Below are 14,467 nucleotides of genomic sequence, written 5' to 3' on the forward strand. Positions count from 1 at the left end.
ATCAGGCAGAAACGCCTTGCAGAGCACGGTGGGAGCTGCTTGGCATTTTTCTGGCAGCCTCATGCTTATCACCAGCCAGAGCCCAGGCACTCATTAGGCTCTTGATGAAAAGCATCCCAAAGAACATGCCAGCAAATTGTGCCACTGTGCTGTCTGAAATTAAAACTGTTCAGAGGAAGTGGAGCCAAGAGAGCTGTTGAAATGAAAGGTAACACCGTGGGTGTGATCACTGACTCACACAGGCTTTCAGGACCAGGGATGCAGCTTTCTGCTCACTGGGGAGAGTGCGAGGACTTCTTCCCTGTCAGCCAGTTTGACAGAGGGGCTGATATGGGCCAGAAGGTGAGCTTTGTAAATTAAGCTCTGATGTGCTCGGGTAAATGCTAGGAGTTTGAGTTTTGGTTTGTTCTATGGAATGTGACTTTCCTAGATAAAACAGAAGTAAGAAGGGAAAAAAGGTTTGTTTTTATTGCTGTTTTGTCTTTCTTTTTCTGGCTCCAAGCACAGAAGGCCAATTTAACTAAAAGAAGGATTTCAAAGCCCTAGAGGGTGGTGGAGTCAGACAGAGTACATCAGGGCAAAGAAAGCTAGTGAGGTAAAGTGTTACTTTAATTCTGATGGGATATTTTTTTCTTTTTGTTGGTGTTACTACTTCTATCCTGAGGTTAAGATAGCTACCAGAGGTTGAAAGGAAGACATCCACCAAAAGCAGAGCAACATTCAAGTCAGGCACAGTGAAATAGTCATTAAAAGTATGCTAGGCCGAGTAATCACCCCCATCCCCACCCCCACCCTCACACACACTTGCCAAAGTTATCCAGGACCTGTTTATTCCTGGAACCTATGAATGTGCTGCCTTGCATGGCAAAGGGGAAATAAGGGTGGTAATTAGCTGATTTTTAAAAAGAGAGAGATTATCCTGGTTTAACCCACTTGATCACACTGCAGTGACAGGACTTTTTAAATAAGAACAAGAAAAAGGGAGGCAGCAGTAGAGGTCACGGTGATATCAGAGGACTAAGCTAACAGGCTGGCTTTAGGACTATAGAAAATGGGCTACAAGAAAAAGAATATAGGTGACCTCTAAATGTCAAAAAACTCAAGGAAACTGGATATCTCCTTGAGCTTCTAGAAAGAAAATGAGTCCTGCTGACACCTTGATGTTTTAGCTCAGACAGAATTATTTTGCACTTACAACCTTCAGAACTGTAAGACGATAAAGTTACATGCATTGTTTAAAGCACTAAGTTGTCAGTTATTAACAAAAGTACAGATAGAAAATGGATAGACTGTATTTAGAAGATCCTTTGAAGATTGAAAAGGATTTTCCCAGACAGTTACAATTTTGGGTGTGGAAAAGTACCCAAATGTATTAGATTTATAAGACATATTGTGTTCATATCAATAAACATCATTTTAAATGATCATGTGCACATAGCTATTGAGCCTTTATGATCCTCTCCTAAGAATGCCCTCTTTTTATCTCACTGTGTGAATGTTTACAGTCCCTTTTAATTTATTTTTGTGTTTTGTTTTTTCTTCTTTTTTGTCAGTGCTTTTTATTTCTGTACTTTTTTCTTGTATGTAAGTTTGTGTGTTTGGGGGAGGTTAAGGGGAAACAGAAAAGGTGGGACAAAGGGTGAACTAATTCAGCAACGATACTTACTAGACACCGTGTTGAAAATGAACTATACAACTAATGGGGGACAGGGACTCATGAGGGAAAATGTGGGAGAAAATGAGGGAAGAGGTGTTCAAAAAGAAATGTACTCATTGCCTGTAACCCCTCTGCATTCCATCTTTAAAATAAAAATTTAAAGCAGCAATGTTGTTTTACTTAGTATTTACAATCATCCTGTCTCATCATTTCTAATATATTAAATTTTAAACAAAAATCATCCCTCAACATGTATAGCTCCCTATTCTACCTAAAATCTAGGTTACTTATTGTTGAGTTCTATATCAATAGGACTTGAAATATGGGCTGCTCATTAGCATCAACAAGGAACTTGTTAGAAAAAGAACAGTTAGGAAACTTGTGTTCTAAGTATTGTATACTCACACCAACACATTTGAGAAGCTCCATGCTCACTCCTCTACCTTTCCAACCAAGTCATTCCCCCTCTCATCCTCATGTGCTGAGGCCCACATACACTAGAGTTTTCTCCTTTCCTGTCATATTTGCTCTTAGGACTTTATATCATCTGATATCTCTGCCTACTGGCCTATCTTCTTTAGCATTTGCAGTTGGCTGCAGGGATGGGGCTACAAGATAGGGAATATAGGTGGCTAATGTCATGGTGTTTAGGGTTTCTCTGATTATGATCATATAAGAATCCAAACAAACATTGGTTCATCAGAACCTATAGTCATGATTTGAGAAAAGGAGATATCTATGATTCCTATTTAGATATCAAGATATCTATATAAATACTAGATAGCTAGAAATACAACTCTAAAAAGAAGAAAACAGCACTTGTTAATAACAATATAATTAACATATAAGATTTTGCTACTAGTTTTTATCAATGACTCACATTTTTGTTTTTTAAAGAATCCACTATTGAGATATTACTTTTGAAAACACTTTTATTGCCAGTTGATATATTTTTCCACCTTATGATTTTACATACATTTGAATTTTTGTTTTTCCTTTTTTTTTTAACTCTTTGATGTACAAAGTGTTACAAATACGTAAGTCAAGTAAAGAGTACCTTTTTTGTGCAATGTCATCCCTTCCCTCACTCTTTCCCAGTTTTTTCATCCCATCCCCACCCACAGGTCCTATAGTTCATTTTCTACCTAGAATCCAGTGAGTACCCTGTTGCATTTGTTTCCTCTTTGTCCCACCGTTTCTGTGGCCTCTCTTATCCTCCCAAGGACAGACAAATGAACAAAGAAGACCAAAAGGGAACAAAAGCAGCAACAAAAGAAAAAATCCCTCTTCTTTCCATTTCCTGGAGTTCATTTTGAAAAAAAATATTATTTTATGTCATCAGATTTTCATAATTATTGCCCTCTGTGTTCCTCCCTTAACAGCAGGTCTCACTTTGTGGAGATGCCTAGAGTCCTGTATCATGTCTCAGTGCACTTTAGATCTAGCTTCTACATATGAGAGAAACATGCATCTTTTGTCTCTGAGCTTAGCTTGTTCCACTTAACATAATTTGTTCTAGATCCATCCATTTCCCTGCAAATGACATAATCTCATTCTTCCTAATGGCTGTGTAAAATTCCATTGTGTTTAGGTACCACATTTTCAGATCGGTAGGGCATCTGGACTGTTTTTGCAACTTAGCTATTTTGAATAGTGCAGCAACGAACAAGGATGTATAAGTTTCTTTACTAAATCTTGGCTTTGTGTTTTGGGTAGATACCCAGGAGTGGTATGACTGTTTTGTAGGGAAGATCTAGGTTTAGGTATTTTGAAGAACCTCCAGACTGCTGACCACATATGAAGTTTTGAAGGGATAACTTGATAACGCAAGCACTATAGACCAGCATATACTCTTAACATTAGATAAGCATATGTTGAATGAATGTCACCTAATGGTCTTTTATGAGGGACAGGCATTGATGTTTTTTTCAGTTCCTAAATTTGCCATTTGTTTTTACAATGGATACTACTGCATTGGTAGGCCTTTCCTCCTACAGAAATTAGCTTCAGTAGTTTGTATTCAAGGTGGAAGTACAAAATATTATCAATTTATTTCTATCAAAAATATTTTAAAAAATCAGTGGCTTACAAAAAAGGAACAATAACAATAACAAATAACAAACAATGACAATAACATAACTCCTACTACAAATGATACACACAAAATTTTGGCATTGTTATAAAATAGAAGTGTATTTTTAGTCATATAACTTTCTAACATGAACAATTCTGGCCATGGCTGGCTTTCAGAATTCTGTGCATCTGGTTATTAGGTGAGAAGAGAGAAGCTTACCCTGGTTTGCTGCATCTCAGATTTGAACATGGCATTGCTTTTGCTTATTCCTTTGATGACAAATATGTCATAGAGTCACATTTAAATACAAGATGTACAGGGAACTATGAGCCTAGGTGAGCAGCATTACCAACAACAGAAATCACCGTGAAAGCTGGTACAATGTGAACAATATCTCCCCCATAGAAACCAATGTAACTTATCTTACTGCTATATTATACAATTGCCAAAAATTTGTATTGCTTAGTAACAGCAAATTCATCTCTTTCCTGGTTACTATGTGTGCATCTCACCCTTTTAGTCATACTGTAATTATGTGCTTTCAAAGCACTTGATATTTCTTTGTTTAGAAATCCTTACTATTACTTCTTGTAATTGTTCAGGCACATTGTAAGATGCTTAAAAGTGAGATGTACCCATGTTCATTCCACCAGTGATAGTCTTGTAGGCTATCACAAATGGTCAATTCTTAATAAAGTGTTTTATTATGAATAAATGAAAGAGCTACATTATTAATGCAATACCTCAAGATATTTTCTATGTTATAATCTTCCACAAATCTTTTTTTTCTATTGGGGGTTTATTGAATGAATGAAGCTAAAATTAATATTTTTGCTCTTTTTGTCTTTTTATGAAGGACATGATGCCATCGTCACACTTCTGAAGCATTATAAGAGACCCCAGGATGAATTGCCTTGTAATGAATATTCTCAGCCTGGAGGAGGTACCCCTCACCATTAAGATATACTTTTTAAAGTTTAACTCCTATTTCATTACTAGGCAATATTGTATCTAAAGATAAACCCATATTGCTGTTACTGTCATTTTGGAGAAAGGGAGGCAGATTTAGCCTTATTTTCAGAAAATCTATATCTGGGCAAAGCTGAACGTTAAAAAGCTCCTATTTAGACTCTTTACTAAATGAAAGCTCTGACATTCCTTCAACTTAGACATTTCCTGGGCTGAATAGGCATGAGGATTATTTAAGACTAGAAAATCCTTGGCAAGTTGATAACAATCATTTTCCATTTCAGTACTGTAATCAATTAAGGCAGGACAGAGAATACACATAGCCAGACACATATTAAATATGCTGGAATCTGCTACACATGGGATTTTTAAACAAATATTCATGTACTTTCTAGATAAATATTTGTAGTATGGTCTCAGTACCCAGAGAAAGATTAGAGGTATATACTTTAGTTTTCCTTGATTTCATCACTTGCTTCTTTTTATAAGGTTGGGTTTTTAAGTAGAAAAAAAATCATTGCTACTTTTAACTCTGTTATACAATGCCATTTCTAGATGGCTCCTATGTGTCTGTTCCATCCCCTTTGGGAAAGATTAAAAACATGACAAAAGGTATTTCTAAATGGATGATTGTAGTATTTTATTACTAAGGATAATTATTGTATAACTATGATAAATTTCCTTTTTGTCTTTCTTATTATGAATGTTGGCTACTTTACAATTATAAATAATATTACCAGCAGACTGTCCTTATATTAATCTTATGCTTTTTGTCTTTTTCTTTTACTAAGACATAAAAACACTAACATTTTGAGGAGTACTAAAGAAAAATAAAATTTCCATAATGCCATTCAGATATTCATATTTTAAAATAAATTATAAATGATAAATATTCATATTTCCTTTGGAGGAACTGAGAATAGGTTTGCCATAGAAAAGGTTTTAAAAATTATTTTCCCCCAAATCTCAAGTAATCATTTGGGAACATTTTTTGAATTTATGTTACATGCTGAAATTCACACTGGACTTGCAAAAAATATAATTTCTGTCAAATTTAGATGCAACTATTGGGACTTTGAAGTTTCTATTTTTTTTTAAGGATTTTGTTGTTGTTGTTTTGAGTATTTCCTCAGGATGATTCTTGTGTTTATTTCCTGTCATTTAGTTGTCATCCCATAGAGGTTCATATCCTATAGACATTTCACTTAGCCTTTATCTTCGTGTGGTATAAACTACACTCCAGCATTGCATGCCATTCAGGCAAGCTGGTTGATGGGCAGAGGGACACAATCTCATGGCCTTGATAACAAAGGCTGAGCAACTAAAACAGAAAACCATGTCAGTTTTAATGCCAAGGGTACAGAGATCATATAATTTTTAATGATGTTAATTAGTCAATCCCAATTGGAAAAAAATAAATGTTACTAGAGAATGATGTTTTCTGTAAAGTAGACATATACATGTGAGTATATGCATCCATGTGTGTTTAACTCAATATTTAATATGACAATTCCTGTTTTCAGAGAAGGCAGATGTTCTCCTCCTGAGGGCTGGACTGCCTTCACATTTTCATCTTCAGCTGTCAGAAATTGAGTTCCATGAGATTATTGGCTCAGGTAACCTATGAAAATGTAAGTCTGCTTTAGTTTAATGAACTCAAGACAATTGTGCTTACTTATTTCCCTTAAACAACTTTAGGTTCTTTTGGGAAAGTATATAAAGGACGCTGCAGAAATAAAATAATGGCTATAAAAGGTAAGAACACAACAAAAAGTTTAGAATCCACATAGAACTGTGGATTCTAGAACTGTGTAGAAAAACATCAGCCCACTGTTTGGATCCAGCTGTTGATGGAAATTTCCTCTTGCCATTATTTCTAGTTATCGAGCCAACACCTACTGTTCCAAGTCGGATGTGGATATGTTTTGCCGAGAGGTGTCCATTCTCTGCCAGCTCAATCGTCCCTGTGTAATTCAGTTTGTGGGCGCTTGCTTGAATGATCCCAGCCAGTTTGCCATTGTCACTCAGTACATATCTGGAGGTTCGCTGTTCTCCCTTCTTCATGAGCAAAAAGGTATGGGTTCTTGTTGTGGTTTATTCTTGGACTTATGACATGTCTGTGGCACTCAGATTAAATGAATCTTCATCTTCTAAAGAGTCTTAAGTCTAAGCAAGCATGGAACTTTAAGTATGGATAAATAATTGATGCTTGATTATTATATTTCAAATAATTGGATAATTTCTTAATGAGATGGAAGAATATGTAACAATCTTCAAAAGAATTAAATCTCAAAGAACCAAAGTTGACAAATAAAGCTCAAATAAGACTCACTTTGCCATAGCTATGAAGTAGATAAAGGTGAGGTCACAAATAATTATCAAGCACCACAGTTTCTATGAAAGGAAGTCTTAAAAAAGAATAACTTTAGACAAGCCTCATTTGTATTAGTTTCGCACACATATATAATATAATTAAATGCTAAATGGTTTCATTCAATAATTAAGTTCTACATTAGTACAAAGAATTTCAGTATATTACAAATAAATTAGAAAATCAAGTTCAATATGTTTAAATACTTATGTATCTATGTTGAGTTATAATTAAGCATACATTCTGTGATGTCCAAAGCTACTTTTTCAAGATTGGTTGGCTTTTTAGCTTCATATACAATTAATAAAGCACAAAATTAAATTACACAGAATAATAACATAAACCACTTAATTTCTTTTAAGTGATATGGAATTGTTGGTTATGAGTATTTCATCTCCATAAAAACTATTTTTAATTTTAGGATTCTTGATTTGAAGTCTAAATTGATTATTGCAGTAGATGTTGCCAAAGGTATGGAGTACCTTCACAACCTGACACAACCAATTATACATCGTGATTTGAACAGGTATTTTTTAAATGAATTTAAAATTGTACAACCTAATAAGAGTATAAGACAGAGTCAGTAAAGATATAGTTTAACTTTCTTGAAGATAAGGTTTTTCTTCCTACACTGTGGGTAAGGGAGCAGGTAATATGCTCAGGCAATACAAAGTTTGGCACTTGTCCTTTACACAAATAAAATATTGTCTTACCTGCTTCTCTGGGATATTCCTAATCTATGACAAAATCTCAGAAAGATAGGGATGCATCAAAAATTCACCAGCTGTTTATATGCACAGCATAACAGTGTTTCTTTTAAGGGTGGACATTTGGTTTCATGCAACTACAGTGGGGCTGAAACTGGCTAAGGTTGGGAAAATTGTAACTATTGTACAGTAGCACAACAAATTACAGATTTGTGGCAGGGTTGATGTTAACCAAATCCACTATATTCTGTCAGATGAATTTATAACATATAATTTTGTTTAATCTACAATACTAATAATGACAATAAACAACCATGTTAATTTGTTTATGTATTATATTTTTCTCATTAATTTATAATTGTATTCCTTTAGTTTATAAAATAAATTTCCTGTAATATAATATGACATGTTAGGCCACCACTAGCTGTTTACCTCATCTGGTGATTGTACTGAGGCTGCATTTAGTGACTGATAGGGATCATCTAGGTTTGTGTAATCAGTGTCCGCACAATGACAAAAACTACCTAGCAGCACATTTCTCATAATGTATTCTTATCATTGAGTGAACAGGACTCTAACTCCCTGGTCTATAAGGTCAGATCAAGGATTAAGTCAATGGCACCATACAAAGTTAGGAATTAGTGGAAAACCTTATCTGAAATACTTTGTGTTATCATTTGTACTTTTCTATTAGTAAATTCAACCAAGCTATCAAAGGTTATTTACCTAGTTTTCCTGTGAAGTAGGGATTTGAAACAAATATAAAATCAAAGTGTTCCATGAAATTGAAGTGGAATAAATAAATGCCTTGTCACACTTTGTGATTTCTCTTATATTCATGTATCAATATCAAAGGTCTTCAGTTGTTTTCACTTACTAATCTTTCAAAGTCTATATTAGACTAAACTACAGTTATAATTTATCATAGTTGCAGGTAAATAAATAATTAAAATAAAATGTAATACTTGTATATTAATTTGTATATATAATAAATATATAACTACATTATAATTATATATTAAATGCTGTATATTTAATAATATAATACAATTTAATAATAAAATTTAATTATAATTTCTTAAACAGCAAAAGTTTCTCTGAACAAAGTTTTATTTAAAATCAGTAGAAAACTGTTCATTTCACATTTCTTCAGGGAGACCCCTGGATCACCTGTGTGAAATCCCAAACATGCTGTGAAGACTAGCTGAATAGCCACCGAACTAATTTATGAAATAAGTCAGATTATTCCACTAGTAACTTTCATTCTATAACTATCAATAAGGGTCTGTACACTGTTCTTTACACCAATTCTGCAGTCCTGAAGCTACTAAATAATAACAGATTATTCAGTCAATTGTTAAACAGGTACTTGGAATTCTACTCTGTTTAGTCTTTCCACTAAACATGGTAATTTGCAAAATTATACTTCTATTTAATACTACTTTCAAGGAGCTTTCACATTTTTTCTATTAATGTAGAAAAATAATTACCTAAATATATTTTGAGATAACAAGTTATATAAAAGATACAGCAAATCCTTTTTTATGAATTTCAGAAAAATTATTAATTACTCCCAAGGAATTTAGAGATATCACCACAAAGAGATGACATATAAACTTGGGTGTGAAAGTGTGTATAAAGTCAGGAAAGCTCCCAGGCTTGGAGAAGAAATTGGAAAGTCAAGGTCTATATAGAAATTATGAAAAATTTAGTGTAAAATTATAAATTTATGTAGTATATATAGTGTGAAGTAGATCATTATGAAATAAGGCTAGAAAATGGAGCAACAACTCAAAAATTTCTCCATATTGTATTGAAGTAATTTAGATGTTATACCATACATAAGGAGGAATACAAACTGGAAAATACATATTTGAAGGTACATTATGGAAAGATAACCTAGCACTTGGGAAAAAGTTAATATAAAGGAAATATCAAGAACCTGGTAAAGTGTTTAATGTAGTATTCTAGACAGAAATAATGAACAGCAGAATTTCACTACTGGTGGGTAGAAAATGAAAGGAAGATACGTCTATCAACGATGTGAGAGATAAAATGAACTAACTCTTATATAAGAATGTCCAAATCTTAGATGTTGGAAGTAAATAATACCATAGTCAAACGACAATATTTATCTAGTAGTTTTCAAATAAAAGTCATTTATTTAGAAATAACATTTGGTTCTTTTATTTAATTCTCTTTGAAAACAAACATTTGTTTTATTCATTTGTTTGTTCATTATTTTTTGGTTGTTATGAATCAATAAACATTTTTCTTGAGTTGTACTGCAATATTTAAGAAACAGACTGAAAGGGTAAGTTAGCATGATACAAAATGATACTTTTTATTGTCTCATACTAACTATCTTTTCATGTGGTATTAAAGCAAATAACTGATTACTTCAAGTCTTTTCTAAATCTGGGACAACCGAAGGTATACTTTGCTGTGAGTAAGTGCAAGTTGTTGCCTGCAGCTATACAACAGGACCAAAAATTTAAGTATAGATTAAAAATCAAAAGGAAATATCTTTCTAACGGACAAAGATCTATTTTTACCATTGTTTATGTTTCTAATCTAACTTAAGTGGTTAAATTCCACCCCCCCCCAAAAAAAAGCAAATTCTATAACTGAATACTTATGAGAGAAAAATCTTGACTATTGATTCGGTTACTGATACTTCGGTTTCGTGAGCTTAGTGCCAGTTAGAATAATGAGATCAGGAGATGAGAGAAAAAGAAATGAAGATTCTTATTAATTTTCCTGCAAATTAATGTGTTCAGTAACATAATGTTCCAAAGTCTGCAGAATCAAACACAAGGAGAAAAAAGAGTTTTTTTTTATTTTTATGGAAAACCCTAAACTTGGAAAGTTCTTAGATTGCTTATTTCCAGTTGGTGTTATTCATTTTCATTTGTTGACATTGCCTTTTCAGGATGGTTCCAGATTGCATATCTTTCACTTATCTTTCTTTGTGTCAGTACTACCCATCTGTTGGTACCAACCTCTGAGATTGAGTATTGCTAACAAATAGTTGCCTCTATAGGCAAAAGGCATGTTGACAAGGCAGGTGGTGGTTGACTAGGTGACTGTAAAATCTTATTCTTGAATAAAAAAATAGAGGAATGAGTGAGAAAGTAGAGTAACCAAAATGAGGAAAAAGTAAAATTAGACTGGAACAATTAGGCAATCTAGGCTGCCAAGTAAAGTAATTTAATTGCTGAAGTTGTGACTATATGCGTACTTTGGTATCTGTCCTTGCTATATTTTCCATAGTATCAATTTTTTGCCTTCCATTTTTTGGAAAATGTATGTCTTGTTCTTCCTGTTGAGATTGGGTGATGTTATAGGAATATTCAGATGGAACGTAGTAAGGAATCAGTGGTCCTAGGCAGAACAGATTTTAAGTACCTGTTACATACCTATTATTTGTAGGTGTCTTTTTACAAATCTTTAATTGGGGAAATACAATAAAAGATTCTGCTTTTCAAATATGTGTAGTGTTGTATATGGTTCAAAAAACCTCGCTTCCTTCCCATCAGAGGACTTTTTAAAATTTACTTGAGTATGGAGACCATATATCCAGGAAGAAGCTAAATTTCCACTGTAGATTGGAAACAATTAAGGGCCCAAATGATTAAATAGCAGCTTCAACTGATTTGAAGTATTTAAATGGTCCAAGTGGAGTGGAATGCTTCCTAGAGGACATAGAGCTAAAACTTGGCCTTGAACAAATGGCATGAATCTGTCCCTAGGCTTTGCACTGCATCTTAACCTTTGCTTCTCCACAGTGCTTGAAGAGTTCCTTTGAAAGAGGTAGACAGGAGATGTACATCAAGGTTGTAGCTTATTCACTTTTGATTGACATACCTGTTTATTTCTCTCTCTCTCTGTCTCTGTCTCTCTGTCTCTGTCTCTGTGTTAAACACACACAGAGATACTGTGGTTTGAAAGTTTGAAATCAGAGCTTACTGATTTCACTCAGCTTAGTTTTTACTCACCACTGGTGCTCTGCAACTTGAACCATGCTTCCTGTTCTAGCTTTTCTCTAAGATTTGTCAGCCTGGTCTGGCTTCAAATCAGTACCTGCTACCATCAAACCAGTACCTGGCAGAGCTTCAAGTTTCAGATTCAATGTTCTGGTTTCTTCATCTCCTCTTCCCAGAACTGAGCACAGTGTCCATATGTTTAAGGTGCTCAGTCAATGCATTTTTAGATAAGCAAAATTCTTGATACATTCTAGAAATATCATTTTAGAAACAAGTAACCTACTTGGTATAAATATGGAAATTTGTAGATAGTCTGACTAATTCATCCAATGGCTACAATGATTTTAAAAGAAATATTCTATTTGAGTTATCAGCCCACAGAAAGGACATTTCTATATTTGGGTTTGAATTTGTTGATATAATTTGAATGACAAAAAAGTACCCTACTTTCCCCCTTTCAAGAAGACCTATCGAGTTTTTTCCCTTTGCATTTCTTTTCCTTTCCATTTTTTCTCTTCTTGTCCTTTTGTTTCCTTTCTTTCTTTCCTTTTTTTTTTGTCAGTTGTGGAGCTTGAACTCTGGGCTTGGGCGCTGTCCCTGCGCTCTTCAGCTCACAGTGAGAGCTCTACTGCTTAAGCCACAGTACCATTTCCAGTTTTCTAGTGGTTAATTGGAGATAAGAGTCTCACGGATTTTTTTGACGAGACTGGCTTTGAACCATGATCCTCAGATCTCAGCCTCCTGAGTAGCTAGCATTACAGGCGTGAGCCACCGGCGCTCGGCTTTTGTTTCCTTTTCTATTACTTTTCTTTTCCTCTGATTGTTCTGAGATTTTGAACTCAAGGAAAAGTCTCTGTTACTTGGTCCTGTATGCCTTTTTAGTTATTTTGGGGTAAGGTTACACTTTCTTTTTCCTGTAATGGCCTCTGATTGCAATTTTCTTATTTATCCTCTCATATAACTGGGATCAAAGGAACACATACATCATCATACCCTGCTTGTTGGTAACTTTTTGCATACATGTCTTTGAACCATAAACTTTCTGATCTCCACTTCTGGAATAAATGAGATTACAGATATTTTACCCAGATATTCTGAGGCTTCAAAACACAATATGAAAGTTAATTTTGATCTTCAGCATATACTTGAGAAAAGTTCAAAGAATGAGTAAGGAAGTCATTCTTTCCAATGTTCCTGAGACTGATGGCATTCTGCTAAGAATTTGTCATTCTTCCATTTAATCTCACAACCACATGGTGGTATAATTGTTATTATATATTACATCAATTATACAGAAAAAGACACTAACTAAAAAGATTAATCTGGGGTTGTATTGTTGTATTCTTAACACAGAAATCATGCAATTAAAGACAAATGGTGGCTCACACCTGTAATGCTCGCTCCTCAGGAGGCTAAGATCTGAGGATCACGGTTCAAAGCCAGCCTGGGCAGGAAACTCCGTGAGTGGTTTATCTCCAATAAACCACTCAGAAAATCAGAGGTGGTGCTGTGCTTTAAGTGGTAGAGCCTTGAGCTGAAGAGATGAGGGGTTGTGCCCAGGCCCAGAGTTCAAGCTCCATGACTGAAAAAAAAAAAAAGACAAACAGAAAGAGGTTGTTGGTGTTCAACAGGCCTCAGTAATATTTACCAACCTTGACCTCTATAGTTCATTCTTTCATAGGCCCCATTCCTGTGAACCAACCCATTTCTCATCTCATGCATCTGAGTACTCTGCTTTATTTCTTCTTCCACATCTTATATTCTAATGATGTGGAGCAGAAGTTACATGTGAACATGTAGTCATGTTTTGTTTAGTGCATAGAATTAAATATTTGTAAAATGTTTATAGCTTTTTGCAACTTACACTTAGACCAGTGTACATGGTTCTTTTTGGACATAAAGTTTTCAGCTCATTGTTTACATCTAAAAGTTTGAAAGCTATTTACTTAATCCTATCAGTTATCTGTATTTACCTGGGAAAGTGAATTTTCCAAACTGTTTACATTGAAGCATATATATCACTGTAAATATATCATTATTAAAAGAGGAAAGAGCCAAGAAGGATTTCCAGCAGGAAGGGAGAAAAGCAAATTTCCTTGACTTAGCTCCCCAGTTCCTAACACCTGATGAAGGAATGGATGAGGGCATCCCAGCGCTAACCAGTTTTCATATAAACTACAGGAACTTGAGCTCCACAAGGTAAAACATTTCAAAGGGTCCCCTAAAGGGGGAAGCCTGAAAGGTAGTTGTTTCAAGCATTTATTTTAGTAAAACATGACAAAGTAGGGTGAGAAAAGAAAGGAAGAAGCATCATGTTCCCATACAGAAAATGGAAGTGAAGAACATTCAGAATGATTGCTCTTGCCTGAGGTTATTATCATTTCTGATCTGATAAACTAATGTGGTCATGTCTTCTGGCAACCCCTAATAGACACAGTGTCTTCAGGTGAGTCCATTACCCCAAATATGGCCAAGACACATCTGGTTATTTTCCTAAAACACAAAGAGGTTTATCCCATATATAGAAAAATAGTGTGAGTTTCAGGGCTTCTATTGGCCAGACACACTTCTATTTTTTATCTATTGAAAAGGTTTACAGTTTCTTAGCATTTAAAAGGAAAAGGCAAATGCAGATAGCTCATTAATGTAGCCGTGTGCTCAACATCTAAAAGGAGGTTAAGAAGGGACTTGGCAGCTCTGATT

The 14,467-nt window shown here is 34.6% G+C and overlaps 1 protein-coding gene across 1 annotated transcript in view; it reads left to right on the forward strand.

Moving 5' to 3' along the window:
• The window catches only part of LOC105986067 (serine/threonine-protein kinase TNNI3K-like), a 270,376-nt gene that overhangs the window by 104,937 nt on the left and 150,972 nt on the right, over positions 1-14,467 (forward strand). The window contains 8 exon segments of the mRNA XM_013016804.1: positions 174-342; positions 3,249-3,267; positions 4,588-4,674; positions 5,256-5,312; positions 6,224-6,316; positions 6,399-6,454; positions 6,579-6,773; positions 7,491-7,597. Coding sequence (XP_012872258.1) covers positions 174-342; positions 3,249-3,267; positions 4,588-4,674; positions 5,256-5,312; positions 6,224-6,316; positions 6,399-6,454; positions 6,579-6,773; positions 7,491-7,597 — 783 coding nt within the window.

Source organism: Dipodomys ordii, unplaced genomic scaffold (genome assembly GCF_000151885.1).
Source record: "Dipodomys ordii isolate 6190 unplaced genomic scaffold, Dord_2.0 Scaffold33, whole genome shotgun sequence".
Classification (NCBI taxonomy): Eukaryota; Metazoa; Chordata; class Mammalia; order Rodentia; family Heteromyidae; genus Dipodomys; species Dipodomys ordii.